Source organism: Epinephelus moara, chromosome 1 (genome assembly GCF_006386435.1).
Source record: "Epinephelus moara isolate mb chromosome 1, YSFRI_EMoa_1.0, whole genome shotgun sequence".
Lineage (NCBI taxonomy): Eukaryota > Metazoa > Chordata > Actinopteri > Perciformes > Serranidae > Epinephelus > Epinephelus moara.
Window position 1 is genome coordinate 30,141,450 of NC_065506.1, and position 19,040 is coordinate 30,160,489.

The following is a 19,040-nucleotide window of genomic DNA, read 5'->3' on the forward strand; positions in this document are numbered from 1 at the left end:
ACGTGCCCCAGACACAACATTTAGCTCCAAATCCACAAAACCAGCCTGAAAATGAAGGAAATCTGAAACGATTGCATTAGAGTCAGTGGAGCACAGCTGTGTTGTTGTGGGACCCTGGTCTGAGCTGGCCCGATGCTACGTTATGATTGGCCAGTCTGCATCTGGGGGGTTGGACTTAGGAAAGGGTCAATTGCAGGTTGAAGTCATACAATTTTTTTTATTTTTTACAAAAACAAACAAAAAAAATCCTCAAATTCGGATTCACTGTATAAAAATGTTTAGTTTGTATTTGCTTTTAATATATGCTACCAAATTAAGTTTGTTCAACTTACCAAGGCCTCTGACTGTTGACTCGTGTTTGTGTCTTGCAGCTCAAATTGCTAGAGAAGAAAAGAAGTAAAGAGTTTTGAGCTGCTGACTAAAGAGAAGATGGATTCGTCTCATGCATGTTGACTGTTTAGTGTCACAAGAGACTCTTTACCTGCATCACAAACTGTGTTTAGCTTACATCATTTTGTTTGTGCACCATTTCTTCTTGAATCATCTTGAATCTCGTCATCCTCACTGTTGTGTTAGCATCGTATGTACCACTGGATTACTGAATCCTACACTCATCTCTAAGAGGAGAGATAAAGGGATAATGGTGTCCAGTAAATATGCATATTAGATAAAGACAGAAGAAATATTTATGACATTAATTTATGATTTTGTCTTTCATTTATTTCAGCTGATCCAAAAAGAATGGATTAAAGTGTTTGGATTTGTTTGTGTGCTTACAAAGGTCAATATAAATGCTTGGAAAACAGAGTGAGTGATTTCATTTAGTCATATTATCAAGTAGCAGCATTATGTTACAGTGGTGCACAAGTGGAGATCAGTCCCTGAACTTGCCATCGTGATAGCTGCAGCAGCCGTGGTATTCCTAAAATCCAAAGAGCATGCCCCTGATGCCCAGAAGTCCAGAGGAATGGACGAGAGTTGTCGAGGGCTTAGTTTTATTCTAACAAAGCCTCGCTAAAGCCAGAGGTGAGAGGCATGTGCCTAATGTGCATGCCTCAGAGGGATGTGTGTCAAGGGCTGGAATAGCTGGGATGTCCTTTTACTGCCGAGGACATGTGTGAGTGAAGAGGAACACATGGTGGTGTTCATCAAGCGGGAGCTGCTCTCACGTCACTTGACAGTTATTCCTTTGATGGCTTCAATGTAAATATTTCCTGTGCCCTCTCAAAGTACAGCTGCAAAAGATCCAGTGAGCCATTGTACATGTCGACAGGTCACTATTAACATACATGACAAACACTTTAGAGTGACTCTACTCTTGCCAGGTGTTTTGACCCAGGGTCTCACCAAAATCTACAAATTACAAGTGAAAACGCTCCATGTGTCAAAGCTGAGCAGGACTTCTCAAATTTCACGTCTGTTCCTTTATACAGTCCCAGAGGTTATTTTTCACTCACCAAGTCACAGCTCACAACATGAGTAAAAGGAGCCAGCAGTGGTGGACAACATGACTGTACTGCACTTTAACAAGACTAAAACTGCAGCTAGCTGCTCTGTGAGGCGTAGCTTAGCTTGTAGCTAAATGCTAACATTAGCAGTGTTGGAAGAAGTAGTCATAAAATGGAAACACTGTGGTACAAGTTAAGTGGGATTTATACTTGTGCAGCAACCCTACACCATTGTGAGCATTTATACTTGTGCGGTGGTGTGTCTGTGTCACTCTGTAGATACACCTCCAAAACACTAGTTGGCGGCAGGGTTTCTGTGAAGTGCTGTAAAGTTTTGTTGATTCAAAACACACCCAAACACACATTAAACATGGCTTAATAGCGGATTTCAAACACAAGTACACAAATTGGCTTCACTATAACTCGCAGCATTCACAAACACTTGTCTTTATCTGGACCCATTTTCCCGACAAATACAACTTGCTAACGTTATTAGCACAAGCCTATGACATTTTACATTGTATAAATTAGCCTAGCGACCAGCAAACTTTTTCTCTTCCCATATAAAACCAGAAACAACAGCAACATTTAACAAAGGTAACGTTACAAAAATCAGCTCCACTGCAGCTCACAAGGATACTAAACAAGTTTTCCAAACAAATACAACATGCTAACGTTATTAGCACAAGCCTATGGCATTTTACATTGTATACATTAGCCTAGCGTCTAGTGGAAATTTCCTCTGCTCGTATGAAGCCAGGATAAATCACACGCAAGACTTAAAATGCTATTTTTGTGTAGGCTTTATTGTCTTCACAATTTGTTGTTTCTTATTTGTGAAATTAAGGTAAAAAAAAAGCTTTGTTTCCACTGAGGGAAATGGTTTCATCTTACAAAAATAGACAGGAGGTCTGTGTCACCACGACATGTAGTTACATATGGGGAGGTGCATGTCAGGCTTCAGCGTAGGGTACAGCGTAGCTACGGCCTTGATTCAAGGCAGAAGTAAATTCCGCTTAAAAGTCATGCAGTCAGAATGTTACTTGGGTAAAAGTATTAGCATCATCATGTACTTTAAGGTCATATGTGTGTAAAATTTAGGGGGATAGGAAGTATAAAATATTCATAACCATCTTTTCATGAGTTTATAATCACCTAGAACTCAGAATCGTGTTTTTGTTACCTTAAAATTACACATTTATATCTACATACTAAGTGGGTCCTCTTCCACGGAGTCTGACATGTTGTTTCTACAGTAGCCCAGAAGGAACAAATCAAACACTGGCTCTAGATAGGGCCATTCACAATTTTGCGTTTGTCACCATAGTTCTTCTACATGCTTGGTACATGGGACAAGTTTCAGTTTGTTGCAATCTGCAACCTCACCACTAGATGCCACTAAATCCTACACACTAGACCATTAACCAAAACTAAGGCCCCGATCTACTGTGGGTCTTAGGCACACAGTACTGCTTCTTTTTCTTTTGACAGCCACTAGTAAAAAAAAAATGCTTGCTGTGCCTTTTTATTGTTGCCAGGCAACCACCCCATCATGTCCTTACCCCAACCTTCCTGTGTAATCAGTCTACTGTTTATTTATATCACAGTAATCAGTATCTAGTTCCTAAAATGGACAGGCAGAGGGTACTTCCTGTAGCTCTGGCTGAGGGTGAGAGGCTCTCAGTAAATAGTTTGTTGGGCACTTTGTTTTTCTTGTTCAAACCTAGTTCATCACTGTAGTAAACTCTCTTTTGATTGGACAGCTGGCTGAAGACACCTCCAGCAGTGTGATTAAAGAATGACCTGTGTCCCTATGAGGCCTCCATACAGCCTGTCAGACTGATGCTCAGAGTTCAATGAGGAAATCTGCTGGGAGACAAATGTGTAGGATTTTAGTCAGTATTTTCATTTTAGAGGATCTGACCTTTCTATGACATATTGCAATGAACAGAATTTTTTATATTATCTCCAGTCAGAAATCAATATGTGCAATGATTTAGAAGTGGCAAAGCTGCATTAGAAAGGTGATATGACAAGTTTCAAACAAGGTAACAAGTACAGTAATGTCAGGTATATGATAAATTATTTGATACGGACAATGATCGCTGCAGTGTTTTCATTTTAACACAAAGGTAAATAAAAGTAGTTGTGATCTTCCAATTTTATTCATTCACAATTAATAGAATTATTTTTCTACTCGAACAGAATAAAACAACTCGGGGAGATCTCACATGAAAAACTACAAACACGATTTTAATTTGAACTGAAATTAAAGTGAGATTCTTTTTATAATCTGTATTATTCTGCAAGTTTGAATCTATAAAAGATAAAACAAAAAAAAAAACAAAAAATTCATAGTTTATAGTTTGGTTAAAAAAAATAAATCACAGTATACAGTACATAGATTCCTCCCACAATTTGCACTTATCTAAAATGATGATGTACAACCACGTGTCGACATAAAGCTAAGAATGCAAACAAAAAGAAAAACAGACGAAAAACAGACTTTTCTTTTACAAAGCACTGCTGGTAGCCACTACAGTCGAGGAGGTAGCTTCCTTAGTTAGCATCCCATTCTTGATTACTTGTTTTCTTGTCAAATAATTTACATACAAATACGAAAAAAAAAAAGAAAAGAAAAAAAACCAACTAAAAGATTTGTACATTTTCACCAGATGGGATAAACAATCATCGGACATTTTGGATGGTGCAAAAATTTACACACCCTGTCGAGACAAATGCCTATATGGAAATTAAAAAAAAAAATAAAAAAAAAATAAAAAAATTAAAAAGATTAAAATTAAATGGTGCACTATAAGGACACAAGAATGTCTTGCTGGTGGGAGAAAACGTTTCCCTACATTGCCTAAATTCCTGAGCACTCACATGACACGCACTTGTGGATACACGCTCTGAGGGTGTATCCACCTTAATGTGTACAGTCATGCTCCAGCACACCAAACATCAGTCAGTCAGTCCCTCATCACACACAGTGTCACTCAGGTCAGCTCTAAGGGTGAAAAGACATCTGCGTTACAATATGATAATGCTCTTCTGATAACACATACAATGAAACAGGCTGAAATGAACAAACAGTGAGTGTGTATAAATTGCAAAGACACCAGAGGCAGTGAATTAGCTTCAAGATAACTCCTCTTATTTTCAACATGGACCTTATTTTCATACTTTCATACCATCATGCATTTCAGTGCAGAGCTGTATAGTACCTCGACACCCAAAATATCCACACTGCAGATACTTGTCTTTAAATATCTGTGGTTTCAACAATAATCCGCCCATGTTTCAATTATAATAGTCCAGCTCACATTCGCTTTGGCACCGTTTTGCTTTTGCTTTGTTGTTGACTCAGCTGGCTGCCAGTCTTGTGCTGCGTTCACATCATGTTGGAAGAAGTGGAAGAGTGGGATTACATTCACGCGTTTAACTTGGACGGTATTCGTGTGTTTAACTTGTCGCTCACAGGCCAAATTATATTTAATGATATGTTTGAAATCAACCAGAAACGCACAGCAGCTATCACTCTGCTCGTCAGTTCAACTTATGTGAATACGGTTGATTTAGATTTTGGGGATTTCCTGTTTGTAGCTTGTTGGTCGACAAACTTTTACAATTTGTGATTAAAATAAAACCAACGTTAACTGTATTTTTTTAAAGTGACATTTTGGGAAATATTTTTGTTCATGCTGAGAAATGTGACGCCACTCTCTGACCTGCATGCTAAATATGGAGCTAGGGCCATTAGCCAATTAGCTTAGCTCAGCTTAGATTATTTTAGCTTAGTTTAAGTCTGGAAACAGGGGGAAACAGCTAGCCTTACTCCCACTGAAGGTAACATAATCTGCCCTCCAGCACATCTAACGCTCACTTATGAATATGTTGTGTCTAATTTGTTTAATCCTTCAGTTTTTGAACAGATTAAACAGGCTAGCTGTTTCTCTCTGTATTCAGTCTCCATGCTAATACGCTAACCAGCTGCTAGCTGTAGCTTCAAAGCTGCGTTCAGGTACATGATGAGGGATATTGATCTTCTCATCTTACTGTTAGCAAGACTATTTCTTTTGATCGCAGTTGGAAACACTTCACATTAATTAAACACACTGTATTTAACAGAGCAATGAGTCAACAATTGTACCGTCGACCCAAAATAATTTGAAGTGCTGATAAAAGCAGTTCTTATTTAATTATTCAAATGCTGCTGTACTGAAAAGGAAATGTTTGTAGGGTTTGATGTGTTACTTGGCCCGACCATAAGTAGAACATGCAGCTCTGCAATTAAGAAAAAAAGACCCACATCAAACAGCATGATGGCACAAACTCAGAAAATAAGGCCCACATTTAAAAATAACTGGATTTATCCTTCAGACTAATAACAAGAACAACCTGTGCACTTTTCTGTGAAGACTTAAACAAAGAGAAGTGCTGTTGTTTTGGTGAATGCTTGGGTTACATTGTATTTTCATCATTCAAAGGCCACCTGAAAAATGTCTCCATCCTCACCCTGCTGCTCAAACAATAAATAACATCTCTCACCACCACCAAGAACAGCTGTTGCTATAACAGTGATATCTGCTACTTTTATCACATTCGTAGTCTTAGTAACTTAAAGCAAAGACGTGTTTATTATAGACTGGCATTTACTTTATACCACTCTCACGCTGGTTACGATCACAGGCAGGCAGGGCAGAAGTTATTGCTGACGTTACATTATCCCCCTCTGGTTAGGTGAAGACCACCTGAAAGTTACATTCACACAGAAAAGTCTAGCATGATTATTACATTTGCTACATTTATGTAAAAAAAAAAATCTAAGTATAAAATCAACAGTTGCTGTGGAGAAGCTTTAAAAATTGACAAAGATGTGTAACAATTAAAATCGGAAAAAAAGCTTATAAGTTCAGGTAAAACAGAGAAATCTCAAAATCTTTGACACATACAATGAGGCTCGCAACATCGTGAGATCCAACCAAAAGCGAGAGGCAGGCACTGGTGGCAAGATTTTTCCTTTGCGAGATCCTGTATTGACCAGCTTGTAACGTGACGTGCTCAGTTCAGCTCACTTGGAAATGGTCTCCAAGTTCAAAAAGCATACCAAGTTCCCTTTAAATGATTGGTTGCATCTCTGTTTACACAGTAATTTTAAGTGCTTGCTGAATGGTCTGTTAGCAGGGTAGTTGGCACATTTTGTTGTTTGATATAAAAATGTTTATATACTCTTGTAGCATCTAAATTCACATGACAGAGAAATCTGTGCACACAGACGTACTGGAGCTCTGAAGCATCCTTAGTCCTTGACTCGAGGTATGTTGTATGAGTAGTGTACCAGAGGAAGGCCTCTGCTCTGACAGAAGCAGGCTCTGCCGCAGGCCTGAACCTGGTCTGAACTGTCCGACACAAACGAGTCCCCCTCGTCTGCGTACTCAGACTGAGCAGAGGGTGTGCCGCTGTCTGCCCAAAACCCCTCGGCGCGCTGGCACACTGCAGCTCCCGCCAGGAGGGTGGGACAGCTGTGTGACTTCACCAAGTGTCTACAGACTGTGGAGGATGTGGGAGAGGAGCAGGTCCTGGCATGCAGCGCAGCTTCGCACTGCTCGCATACAACTGTCTCTCCACAAAGCTGTGAGTACACCCCACAGTCAAAGCCCAGGTGGGTGGAGGAGCCGCTGTCCGTGAGCTCTGACCCACCGCCACCATCATCTCCGTGACTTTCAGCACCAGCCTTCACCTCCCTGGTCAGTCCTCCACGGCCGCGTAGTCTCAGCCAGTCCTCCCTGAAGGCCGGGCTGAAGAACACGTACAGCACTGGGTTCAGGCACGCAGGCAGGGGGAAGAAAATGAGGGTGACGGACTTGGCGATCTCTGGGCCGCCGGCTGTAGAGCCAGTTAAGAGAGGGGCAAAGGAGAACGCTGCCACGGGGCAGAAGAAGATGCAGTTGGTGAAGATGAGCCAGGCTACGTGTCGCAGGGCACCTGTCTGCTCCGGATCAGCCAGCTCCACCCTGCCCAGGTGGCAGTACAGCTGGGTGTACACGGCTGCAGTGAACAGGTAAGCCAGCGCGTTGAGCAGCACCAGAACGACTGTAACACTCAGAGCGGGACTCTCTCCGCCAGCGAAGGGCAGGCAGAGAGGAGACGCAGACTGGTCACTGGAGGTCAGCAGAGGCAGGCAGGCTCCTGCAGCAGCCAGCAGCCCCAGCAGTCCGGCAGCGATGCTGAAGCGTCGATCTCCTCTCCAGCATCCACGGTGGCTGCTGCCGTTCCTCCTGGGTGACATCATCACCTTCCCGAGAATCGTCCGCACGGCCACGCTGCGCTCCATGGCTGCCAGCGAGAGTAACAAGACCGCCCACTCTGACGAGAAGACAGCCAGAGCTCCTGTGACCTGACAGCCAGGTCCCATCTCCCACCACACTCCGAACTCAGCGAACGAGCCCCAGGTGGCCACGTCCAGCACGGTCAGCACGCCGACGTACAGGCCTGTGAGCAGGTTGGCCAGGGCCAGAAGCCCCATCAGTAGCCGGGCTGGGGACAGAGACGGAGTGAGGGAGTGGGAATGTCCTGCGGCTCGTTGTGTTGGGGAGAAGGTGGCCACCAGCACCAGGCTGTTAAAGACCAGCGACACCAGGCAGATGAACCAGACCGTCAGACGGATCATCCAGTTACCCAGCAGGTGCTCACAAGGCTTGAATGCTCCTGAGGACAGAAACAATGCGGTTGCTCAAAAGTTTTTTAATTTTTTTATTATTTCAACACTTGTAAACATTTGTACACACGCACAACGAAAGATATAAAAAGTTTAATGCTTACCTGGTGAAGGTGAGCAATGCATAATCATTGAGATTCTTTCCACATCCTCCCCACCTAGGAAAAAATATTTAGCGTTAGAAATGCAGCAGGAAGCAGCAGGAAGAATGCCGACAAGGGCTTTTGTTTGACTTTCCAAATTCTTGTTTTAGCTATATATCAATCATCAGCAGTTTAAGGTAATTATTTAAGACTTAACTGTCCAAGAAAATTAGCGTAACATCTTCCAGAACCTGAAATTCATGTTCTGTTACTATACACAACAATACAATACACATATGGTAAAGACAAATAAAAGGATGGTAAATATCTTTGTTTTTTTATTTTACAAACTAAAGACCTCCATCTGAAGCAAACACCTGTTTCAGAAAACTGAAGTCAATGTCGGACATGATGGTCCTGGATTTTGATAGTCTAAACCAGTGATTCCCAAGTGGTGGGTCATGGTCCGATAGTGGGACGCAGGTCTATTCTGAATCGACCGCAAGTGTGTCAAGCTGCAAAAAACACACCTAATTTTGAAGTACAGTGGATTTCCGCCTCAGAGCTTTTATTTTGAAGTGCCGTTTCCTGCTGTAGAGTGAGTGACTAACAGACAGCTACTTAACAGACACAGCAAGCTAGCTCGACCACACGACCAAACGCAGGTATGGCGCCAAATGTAATCAACAGCGTGGACCCTGAACTAATGACTGAGGAGAAATCTGGAGCCCATGGCTGGACCAGTTGGGAACCACTAGTCTACAGATCACATTAATCAGCCCATGTGCACAAATCTCTTCTAAATTTTAATCAAGTTTCCTTTAAATTTATATTTTTCATGAGAAAAAAAAAATAGTATGTAAAATGTAAAATGTTGAGTTTAAGCTATTTAATGCAGTAAAACACACTGTAACTGTTCCCTGTACATCTGCACTACACAATCTGAGTATTTAGAGCAAGCATGCAAGCTACAGGCAGAGTGGATGAAAAACTCGTTCCATGTCTCACATCTACATCTGATATCTGGTGGTCTGGCAGTAAAGAATGCTGTTAGCATGCTCATGTAACCCGAGGCTGATGTAAAACACTGACGGTAATTTTAGTTGCTTTTATGTAAATAAAACAAAACAAGTTTAGCTAACATGTCAACAAGGCTCTGACTGCAGCATTCCCACCTGTAGATTTCTTTACGTCATTTTCCTCAGAAGAACTCATTGAGTCACATCCGACGAATGCACAGCACTGGTAGGCGTACGGGACAGAGATGGACCTGCGGACAAACAATCATTTAGAGAGGCTGTGAGCGTCCTGCTGTGGTCCAGTGTTGATAATACAGATGGTCCCGGATCTTAATACCTCAGTGGAGAAAGCATAAATAAGTGTTTGTCTGCAAATATTTGGCCCTTTTGATTTTTTTCAATAATATTTGGATGTTTGCAACAGTGGAGAAAACAGACTCAGCTGGCTTTCTCATTAAATGTAAGAGAAGAGGAGGAGTTTGTTTCTGTCGGTCTGTCACATACATATAATCACAACAGCTGGAGAAACACAGGAAGAGAGATATATTATCTGTAGTGTAGATCCTGTAATGGACGTTTTTGTTCACTACAGGATCAGTCCAATTTGTTTTGTTTACAAAGTTAGTGAGGGTTTCCAGTTCAGCTGCTCTTCTGATTAACAACTCAGCTGCTGGGTCTGAGACTGTGCAGCGCAGTGTGTACGTCGTGTTTTCTACATCAGTATGTAGTATACCACAGGGGCTTTTTCACATGATGGAGGCAGACGTGATAAATATTTTTAAATAAATATTTTTATTTTAATATAGCTTGATTTTTCTTTTATAGTACCTTTTGACAAATCACAATAATTACGGGTAAAATGTTTTAAAATATTTATTTTGGGTAGGGCTGCCAAAATACTGCGTTAATTTTGATTATTTAATCACAGAGAAAATAATGCAATTAAAAAAAAATTGTACTGTGGTGCCCTTTGCCCCAGAGTGTCATTGAAGGCCACAGTGGCTTTGTCACATGATGGAGGCAGACAAGACGACGCTGCTTGGCCCCGTGAATGGAACATTTATATTTAATAAAAAGGCCCAGATGGAACTGTTGATAGGAGCATCGTTCTCTGAAATTTCTGCTGTAAGGAATTTTTGTACCATCAGAGTACTTCAAGCCTGAAATATCATCTCAACACAAAGCATTTGGCAGCGAACCCAGAGGTCCAAGCTAGCACAGCCTCTGACTCTAAGTATTACAGTACTTAAATACTGGGGATATTTTGTGCCTGTATTAGAGACAGACGACCAAAATATGGGAGAGATACAGTCTCGACATGGCACGTCTGCCGCAGCATGCCTGCAGCAGAGCGTGTCCGTTATAATAAACTAAAGCTGCTACACTGACTTTTACGAAGCTGGTCTATTCTTTTCTTCTCTGCACACTGCTCTGTGGTCCTCCAACAGATAAAACTATAAAGCGCTGTGTAAAAAATGAGAACAATCTGTTTAAAAATGGTTCAAATGAGAGGCAATGTGAGTCAACAGCGCAACCTTGTGTGTGTTTGTACATTTCACATTAAAGTAAATCAATCAAATCAATGCATGCTGTCTTTAAACGATCCTGTTGATTAATTCAGTGCCAGTTAATAAAGCTCACACCTCCAAACCCTGCATAGACAACTGGCGAAACTCAATATGCACACAGTGACGCTGGCAGCGACCACACACCACAGAGATGGAGTCTGTATAGCAGGTAAGACAGCCCGCTCCACCCTGCCTACATGAGGCCTTGTGTCCGTGCCCCATGTATTTCGGCCGTGACAGTAGATAACTGACAGAGGTGAAGGATCACATGAATCAAAGGTCCCCAGAAATCGAAGTCGGGAAGTTGCACTTACACAAAACACGTCAGATAACAAACCCTGACAGCAGACGACACACAGAAGTTCTTCCTCACCTGAGTTTGGGCAGGTTTTTCGCAGTCAGCACATTTTTCATCTGCGGGTTCCCCGAGAGTTTCAACTGACTGAGTGAGCTCAGTCCAGCTGTCGGAATCACAGTCAGAGAGTTCATGCTCAGATCCCTGCAAAAGAAATGCACAATTAATTTGATTCTGTACAACACAGTCAGTCAAACCAAACGATGACATGTGGCTAAGATGATAAGAGGTGGTGGAATAATACCACAGGTCACACTCACAGGTTGTTGAGAGCAGTGAGGGTTAGGAACGCATCTCTGTGGATAACTCGGATTTCGTTTCTGCTCAGGTCTCTGTGTAAAATCACAACGCACACAATCAAGCCATACAACATTTGCTTTTACAGCATCCTGTGTGTGTTACAGTGTGTGTGTGTGTGTGTGTGTGTGACTGAGTGGACTTACAGTAAACGGAGAGCAGACAGACTTTGGAAAGTGTCCCTATCAATTTGTTGAATATGGTTGTGCTGGAAGCTTCTGTAGAGCGAAAACAGGAATTTAACAGATTATAAACAAGCAAAAAAACACCTTTATTACCATAACTGTTCATTGTTACAGTATTTTTTTAATTTTTCAACACAATCTGTCTTTAAGATTTCCAATCCATGTCTGAAATGATTTGTGAACTGACTTCGACATGTCCAACACTCACATCTCCTGCAGCCGGACGCAGCCCTGGAGAGATGGTAGCTCCTTGATCTCGTTGTAGGACAGGTCTCTGACGGAGGAGAACAAACAGTTTTAACAATTTGACACCTGGAGCTTTTTAAAATGATGAATAAAGACAAAAGTTGGGTCGTTAATCATGCTCCACTCTGTAAGATATAATTAGTCTACAAAGAATTTCTCTATACCTCTGCCACATTTTTGAACGGGAATCCAAATACAGTTTTAAAACCATAGTGAGTATAAATATTAGTAGAAGATGTATATTTTAAGTACTACTGCAGGTGTCAGGAAAGGGAAAATCCCTTACAGCGTCCGAAGCAATTTGAGATCCTCGCACAGATCAGCGGGGATGGACGATATCTTGGTTCCCGACAGTGTCCTGGAAATGAAAAAACCTCATCAGTCACTCCTGAGATGCACAAAAGCACAAGCAGGAACAGATGCTGCATTCAAGTTCACTCACAGACTCTCAAGGTTATTAGTCGACGTAAGGATGGGGAAGTCCTGCATCATGCTGGCCCCACGCAGCATCCTGAAAAAACACACGGTGACGAATAGTAAAATCACAAAGTCACGAAACATCAAAGCACCAATCGTAGTGGATGAAACAAGACACAGGGTTCTTTTTAAACACACATCAATGGTACATTTTAAGTGTTTGAGTCACAAAAGTTGTTAACACTGCTGAGTCAGGAGTCGTGCCTGACAGCGGGACTTACAGGGAGTGCAGGTCAGACAGATTCTGGAAAGCTGTAGCGCCCACGAAGGACAGAGGGTTGTCATAAAGATGTCTGGCAGGGCAGCAGGAGCAGAGGGGGAGAGATCAAACCAAAATCATTTACTATGCGAGAATGGCACCATCTTCTGGACATTCATTTACTGAGGCCTCACTGTCAGCTGATACTGTATGCATGCGCAACAGAAAGCACACTGTGTACTGTGCACGGCAGCATTTGTACAAATGTGACTTATTAGTGTGCTGTGTCTGTTTCTAAGCAGTGTCAATGAGTTTGACCTTACATGGTTCGCAGCAGGGGGTTGTTATGGAAGGCCCCTTCAGGTATGGAGGCAATATCGTTGCTGTGGAACCCGCTGCAGGGGGAATATCAAGGAAACAGTGTGAGGACAATTTGCTTAAAATGACACCTCAAATAAGTCAATTAAGTAACGTATGCAAATCTAAGAATAGAAATAACAATGCAAAAGGCAAACAACAGAGAGACAGTTCAACCAGGTGTCAACTACAGGTGTCTGCTACAGAACCTTAGACTTGTCAATGACTGAAATAATCCTTTCATTAAATACTTAATGTGCCAGGAAATAACACAATGTGTGTAATTTTTAACCTGCTGTATCTGTAACAAGTTGTCTCCAGGTATCAGACACTTATATTTAATGCTTCCTAAGACCTTTTCAAGATCATTTTACACCAAATTTTTACAACTGATTTGTGAGCATGTCATGTTTTTCTTCTTCAAGCACTGCAGGAAACATAAAGGTAAGTAGTATGTCTATATGGTTCGGCGCAGATGTAGGTTTTTATGTAGGAATATGGTTATTAGAGTGAGTTACATGACATTTTTCCAACACATAAGTGCAAACATAAGTAAAAAGACAGTGTTAGATTCAGAGGTAGGTTTAAAGATTTGTAACATCAGACATGTGGACTTTCAGACAGGAGAGCCTGACTCATTTTGACAAAAAGAAATCAAAAGATGGATGAAATTAGATAAAATGTTACTAGCGATTAAGACGTCACAAATTCAAATTAAAGACTTAATGACTTTCAAGACCTAATGTTTATAACAAGATTCACAAGATTTGTACCTTAAACAATTCAGAGACTCATGAAAAATGAGGGCAGGTTACAAATGTTTTGCTACTTTGCATGTGCGCTCTAGTTTCCTCTGACATACTTCAGAGCTAATTTGTCAGATATTTGTCTTTTTTAAATGACACACACACACAAAAAAAAAAGTACGACAGATACTCACAGTTCCTTGAGTTTGGGCAGGGCCTCTATTGCTTTGGGAAAAACCATCAGGTTGTTGAAGTTAAGATCTCTGGGATGAGACGGAGAGGGACACAGGAAGTCAGCGCTATTTGCTTTAATTTGATGTAACAAATCCATCCGTCTGCAGCCAACTCATTAATGGTGCATTCAGACAAGAATGTCTTCAATTAAGTATCATTATCTGGTCCTCTCTTTTACTGTCAGCACCAAGTCACGCACTAATTACCATTAACCAGGATAACTAGCATCGTTAAAGTCCTAATAATACAACAGCTAGCAGCGCTGGCTGGGTATGTTGCATCCAGTCTTAATGGGTTACAGGATACTACGCAGGAATCGCTACTGTTTGTAAACAGTATCGTCAGGGAAAGTGAAAGCTGCTTGCTGTAGCCCCGCTATATTTGCATTTTTTTCAGCACTGTGTCAGCCATTTTTGTAGCTTTCTCTTGGGTGCGTGCTGCTTACAGTTGGCACCAGGTCGCTACCTCTTTACAAAGTCCCGACCTCACCTGTGCGCTGTGCCCTGGAACGTCACAACCACAGCAAAATGAGATGAAAATATAGACAGAGGGTGGAGCCTCTGCAGATAAACACACCACCACACATTTCTAGTGGGTCACAGTCATGATGATGATTAAGAGGAATGACTTTCATATGAATCTGTACATTGTTTTTGGGGAAAATCCCACATAGTGTTCCTTTAAGCTACAATAACTAATGAACAACTGACTCTTTGGTCCATTGTTAAACAGGAATCAGAGCCCACTGTAAAAATTAAAAAAAAAGAACATCCCAATGGTCTGTAAAAGCTGTAAAGGTCTGTGTGTTGTACAGTATATGGTTGCCATTAGGTCAGGCTGTCACTAAAAGATTTTTCATGACTGTGGCAGGAGGAAGTGAGCAGTGGGAGGGCAGATTTGATAAGCATCATGTACTTTGCTCTATTTATCCTAGAGCAATTAAAGGAGGAAGTGGACACAATGATGTCTGGAGAACCAGGGCAGAGGTGGGTGGGGGAGCTGTTAGCACACACAAACACCAGCACAAACACACTCGGACCGACACACACACACACATACACACACACGTTAACTACTGTATGACTGTGCACTTACAGCGTCTCCAGATTCACGAGTCCAGCGAAACAGTTGTCTCCTATCTCTTTAATTCTGTTGTTGTGAAGATGTCTGGAGAAGCAAAAGCAGTTTTACACACATTTGTGAGTTTTTCATACCTTGACAGATTCAAAATGATCCTCCACACTCATCATGGGTTTTATTCCAGTCTGGTTTTGCAGCTTTTGTGAGATGTTCCACAAATAATCTCCAAGCGGCAGGCTGCGATTTGTGAATCAGGTGTCTGTGCTTTATGTGTGTGTGCAGAAGGCTTTCCTTGCCTAATAGATTCAAGGTCTTTTCTTCCTGTTTACGCTGACGTGTTTATACTAACCCTGCAGCAATACCACCCAATGTGTGTGTCAGCGTGTGTTTGCGTGAATATATAACAATTTGGATCAATCCCTCGGATTCGTAATGCACCACATGTTTGCACGAGTTCCTCTCATGGAAGGTTTTAGCGTTTCCCTCCCATGCATAATAGAACAAGATAATCTAGATTTTACATTAACGCTCAGAGTTGAGAAACTTTTTCAAAGTGTCGTTAACATTCAAATTCAAACCCCAGTGGCACATTTCACTGCAAAAGTGCGTGTATGCAAAAACGCAGCAGGGCATGAGCAGCATCCCGTTTTGTTGACTTATTAACTGTAAGCTGTGGAAATAAATACTACAGCATGTTTGTGTTTGGAATCTGATTTGCAGTCGCACAGAGGAGACATTCAGAGCCAGAGCAGGAAACAAGGAGAGGTACTTTGCATTGATTTGTGGTGACAGAATAATGCATATGATGCATGAGAAACTAAATAGGAATCACAGCTTCTTTTATTCAGAGCAGAGCACGAGCAGTGTATTCATATTTTACTAACTAGATGGTAACCTACAGTCAGACAGGGAGGCCATTTTTTTCAAGTTATACAAAAAAAAAAGTCCCTCCACTCATTACACACCACGAGACAACCGACTATTACTGTCTGCTCACGCTGCAGAGAATTTGCATGTGTTGGCTCTGAACTTGAGAAATATCCTGATTCTACTTTACACCCAGTGACTTTCACTTCTTCAGCTACTCCCTCGGGTCATTTTAGTCAACACGAGAATGTTCTCAGTCAGTGCGCCTGGTTAATTAAGGTTTTAAAAAAGTACACCAGCAGGTTGTTCCTGCTGAGTTATTTAGCGTATAGGTCTAATAAGACTGCATGCAAAGTTCTCCTGGCTGTTTGGGAAAGGTCGCTTTAATGACTCGAAAACTGTTTATCACTCAGTACTGTAGCTTTTAAATGACAGCTCACTAAAAACCCTGATTAATTAAATGCCACAGTATGTAGAAGACTGAAGGGATTAATGATGGCTTCACGACTAGAAAATCAAACACACTGCACTAGATGCTTTGGTGCCTATGGTCTCTTTTATCCACCCTGCACACTGTGGCAAAGGCCAACTGGCCAAAAACATTAGGTAAACAGCGAATATTTGTACTTTAACACTGCAGATTTTTATTACAAACCCCAATTAAAACAGTAGCTCGATATTACTTACAGCACGACTAGACTGGTGAGGTTGGCGAAGGCGTTGTCTGGTATGTGCGAGATCCGGTTGAGCGCTAACGTTAGAGCCTGAAGATTCGCCTGGTGTCTCAGAGAACCGACAGGGACCTCCGTCAGGTTGTTATCATCCAGCCAGAGGTGGCGCAGCTGCTGAAGGCCTTCGAAACTGTCGTCTGGGACCGCGGTGATGTGGTTCGCATCAAGGCGACTGCAAAACAGTGGAACAAGGACAAAGCATGGGCTCATTAAATTAATGATATTGAAATTGGCTCAGGCATATGACACTGCTGTGAATGCCTTACAAACAGCAAAGAAAACAACAAAGAAAAATTTATATTAATCATATAAGTGTTAACCATATATTTTTTTAACCCAATCCTTCTTTTCATTTATTGTCACCTTGCCAGTCATGATTATGGCGAGCAAAGCAGCAAATAGCTTGTACCAGAGAGCTCACCTTGCAGCTCCAAATCATCTGGGAGATGAAGTGTATATAGTTTCAAAAAGCAGATAACTGCACACTACGGTTCCACTATTTTATTTCATTCACATTTTAACCACACTTGGATTTCATTAAGGCTTTGAAAGGTCTTGGATGTCTGTTAATGCATCGACCAGAATCTAATTCTGATGTGCATTCAATGAACATACGCTAACTCTGCCCAATTAGCCACAACTTGTGTATCACCAAAAACAGGCAGCTAAGTTTAGTTTAGTTTATTTGATTTATAAGAAAACAGTGTGCAATGATATTATTAATTTACAAGAAATGAAAACATGGTTGCACCAGATTTAGCAAAACACTTTTTTCCATCTGTAGTCCTATACATATAAACTAGACGCAATAAATAAAAATAAAATTCAAGATGCAATGCGGACTACGGTAGTGTAGTAGTGTAAAAGCAGTGGTGTTTGCACCAGTTCCTCTCAATGCAGAGGATATAAAAGATGATGCGAAAATACAGGGAATCTGATGTTTGACTGACTACAGAGCAGTGACCCTGCAAACATATTAATTTTTTATCAGGAGCGAGCCAAAATCTTGGTGGTAAAAAAGGAAATATTTTTAATTTAAGCAGTATTATGAATGCACAAGTGCTCCTTTCACCATCACCACCCTGTTTTCTCCTGCTATCCTCCCTCACCGAGTGTCTCGCCCTCCCTCAAAATTCCTCAAGTGTCTGGGCTGGAAGAAAAACAGTCTTGATTGACATTTAGCTCTCTAAGGCTTTATACAAACCAAGTCCTGGCTCTGTCAAAGCATATTACTTCAGCTACAGACCTTAAAACCCTCACAGAGAAAAGACATCTGTTAAAAAGAAAGAAGAGCGGCAGGAAAAAAAGACGAGAGGGGAAGCAAGGGACAAGGGGAGGGTTATAGAGGGGTGATAATAGCTGAAAGCTGGACTTTCAGCACGTTTCTCCAGCTGGATCCATTCCCTCATTAGTCCCTGGAGGTGGCAAAAAATAGAGCCATATACGCATCACGGTCTCAGTGAAACTGACGTTTGGTAGTCGCAGAAAAACAATGCTGAAGACCGAGGGCGAGTGGAGCAGGAAATCGTGAGAGGGCTGACAGTTACGAGTAAACACGGGGAAACAAACAAGCTCCTGGAAAACTCAACAACCCAACATAGGAAGAGAGGAGTTAGCCACAGATCTGCTGAATAAGACTGACCTACATTTGCACAGGGCTTTGTGCACAAAAAACACTGCAGCAGTTAAGTAAGTGATATCAGTGGAACCGCCCCGAGTGACATCAACGATGTCTCGAGTAAATAATTGAGATTTATGCATTTATTCTTGACTTGGAGGAGGAGTACAGTATTAACTCTGATTATATTGCAATCTTACAGTGGTGGAGCATTTTAAATAATGTAGATGACGGCTGCAGAGACATATAACAAAGGTAATTCTCTGTATGGACGCTAAAGTTTGACAAACTGTAAGTGTAACACAATGCATTTGGGGTTTCTATTTTTTGTTTAATTAACATCCATCACAAATGTATATCATCCATGTTTTTGGAGCAAAAACAATATACGATTTTAAAGTGAAATTTAAAGTGTAACAAGACTAAAAGTCTGCAGCCATGCTGGCAGCTCTGTTGTCGGTTGTACTTAAAGCTAAATGCTAATGCTAGCATTGCAACATGCTCACACTGACAACGCTATCATGCTGAAGTTCAAGAGGTATAATTTTCACTGTCTTAGTTTAGCATGTTAGCATGCTAACATTGACTAATTAGCACTGGGCACAAGACACAGTTTAAGTATTGAACAAATTAAATAGCAATTCATCTTAAGGTTGTTGAGACATTTCACATAAAACAACATATGTGAACCTAAGTCGTTGGGATTCAGCCTCTGGGCACAATAAATGTCTGAGCGACATCTAATGGCAATCCATCCTGTGGTGCTGTAGATCTTTTAGTTTGGAAAAAAAAAATGGACAAACCGACCA

General features: G+C 41.4%; 2 protein-coding genes across 2 annotated transcripts in view; one reads left to right on the top strand and one right to left on the bottom strand.

Moving 5' to 3' along the window:
- The window catches only part of mybpc3 (myosin binding protein C3), a 49,432-nt gene extending 45,494 nt beyond the window's left edge, over positions 1-3,938 (top strand). The window contains exon 33 of the mRNA XM_050066794.1: positions 372-3,938. Coding sequence (XP_049922751.1) covers positions 372-400 — 29 coding nt within the window. The 3' untranslated portion in view covers positions 401-3,938. The remainder of the gene's footprint in view (positions 1-371) is intronic.
- lgr4 (leucine-rich repeat containing G protein-coupled receptor 4) overlaps positions 3,591-19,040 on the bottom strand; it is a 38,402-nt gene continuing 22,952 nt past the window's right edge. The window contains exons 5-18 of the mRNA XM_050064692.1: positions 16,570-16,785; positions 15,031-15,102; positions 13,896-13,964; positions 12,922-12,993; positions 12,621-12,692; positions 12,365-12,433; positions 12,209-12,280; positions 11,885-11,950; positions 11,638-11,709; positions 11,455-11,526; positions 11,213-11,338; positions 9,428-9,522; positions 8,274-8,327; positions 3,591-8,159 (exon numbers count right to left, since the gene is read on the bottom strand). Coding sequence (XP_049920649.1) covers positions 6,751-8,159; positions 8,274-8,327; positions 9,428-9,522; positions 11,213-11,338; positions 11,455-11,526; positions 11,638-11,709; positions 11,885-11,950; positions 12,209-12,280; positions 12,365-12,433; positions 12,621-12,692; positions 12,922-12,993; positions 13,896-13,964; positions 15,031-15,102; positions 16,570-16,785 — 2,536 coding nt within the window. The 3' untranslated portion in view covers positions 3,591-6,750. The remainder of the gene's footprint in view (positions 8,160-8,273; positions 8,328-9,427; positions 9,523-11,212; positions 11,339-11,454; positions 11,527-11,637; positions 11,710-11,884; positions 11,951-12,208; positions 12,281-12,364; positions 12,434-12,620; positions 12,693-12,921; positions 12,994-13,895; positions 13,965-15,030; positions 15,103-16,569; positions 16,786-19,040) is intronic.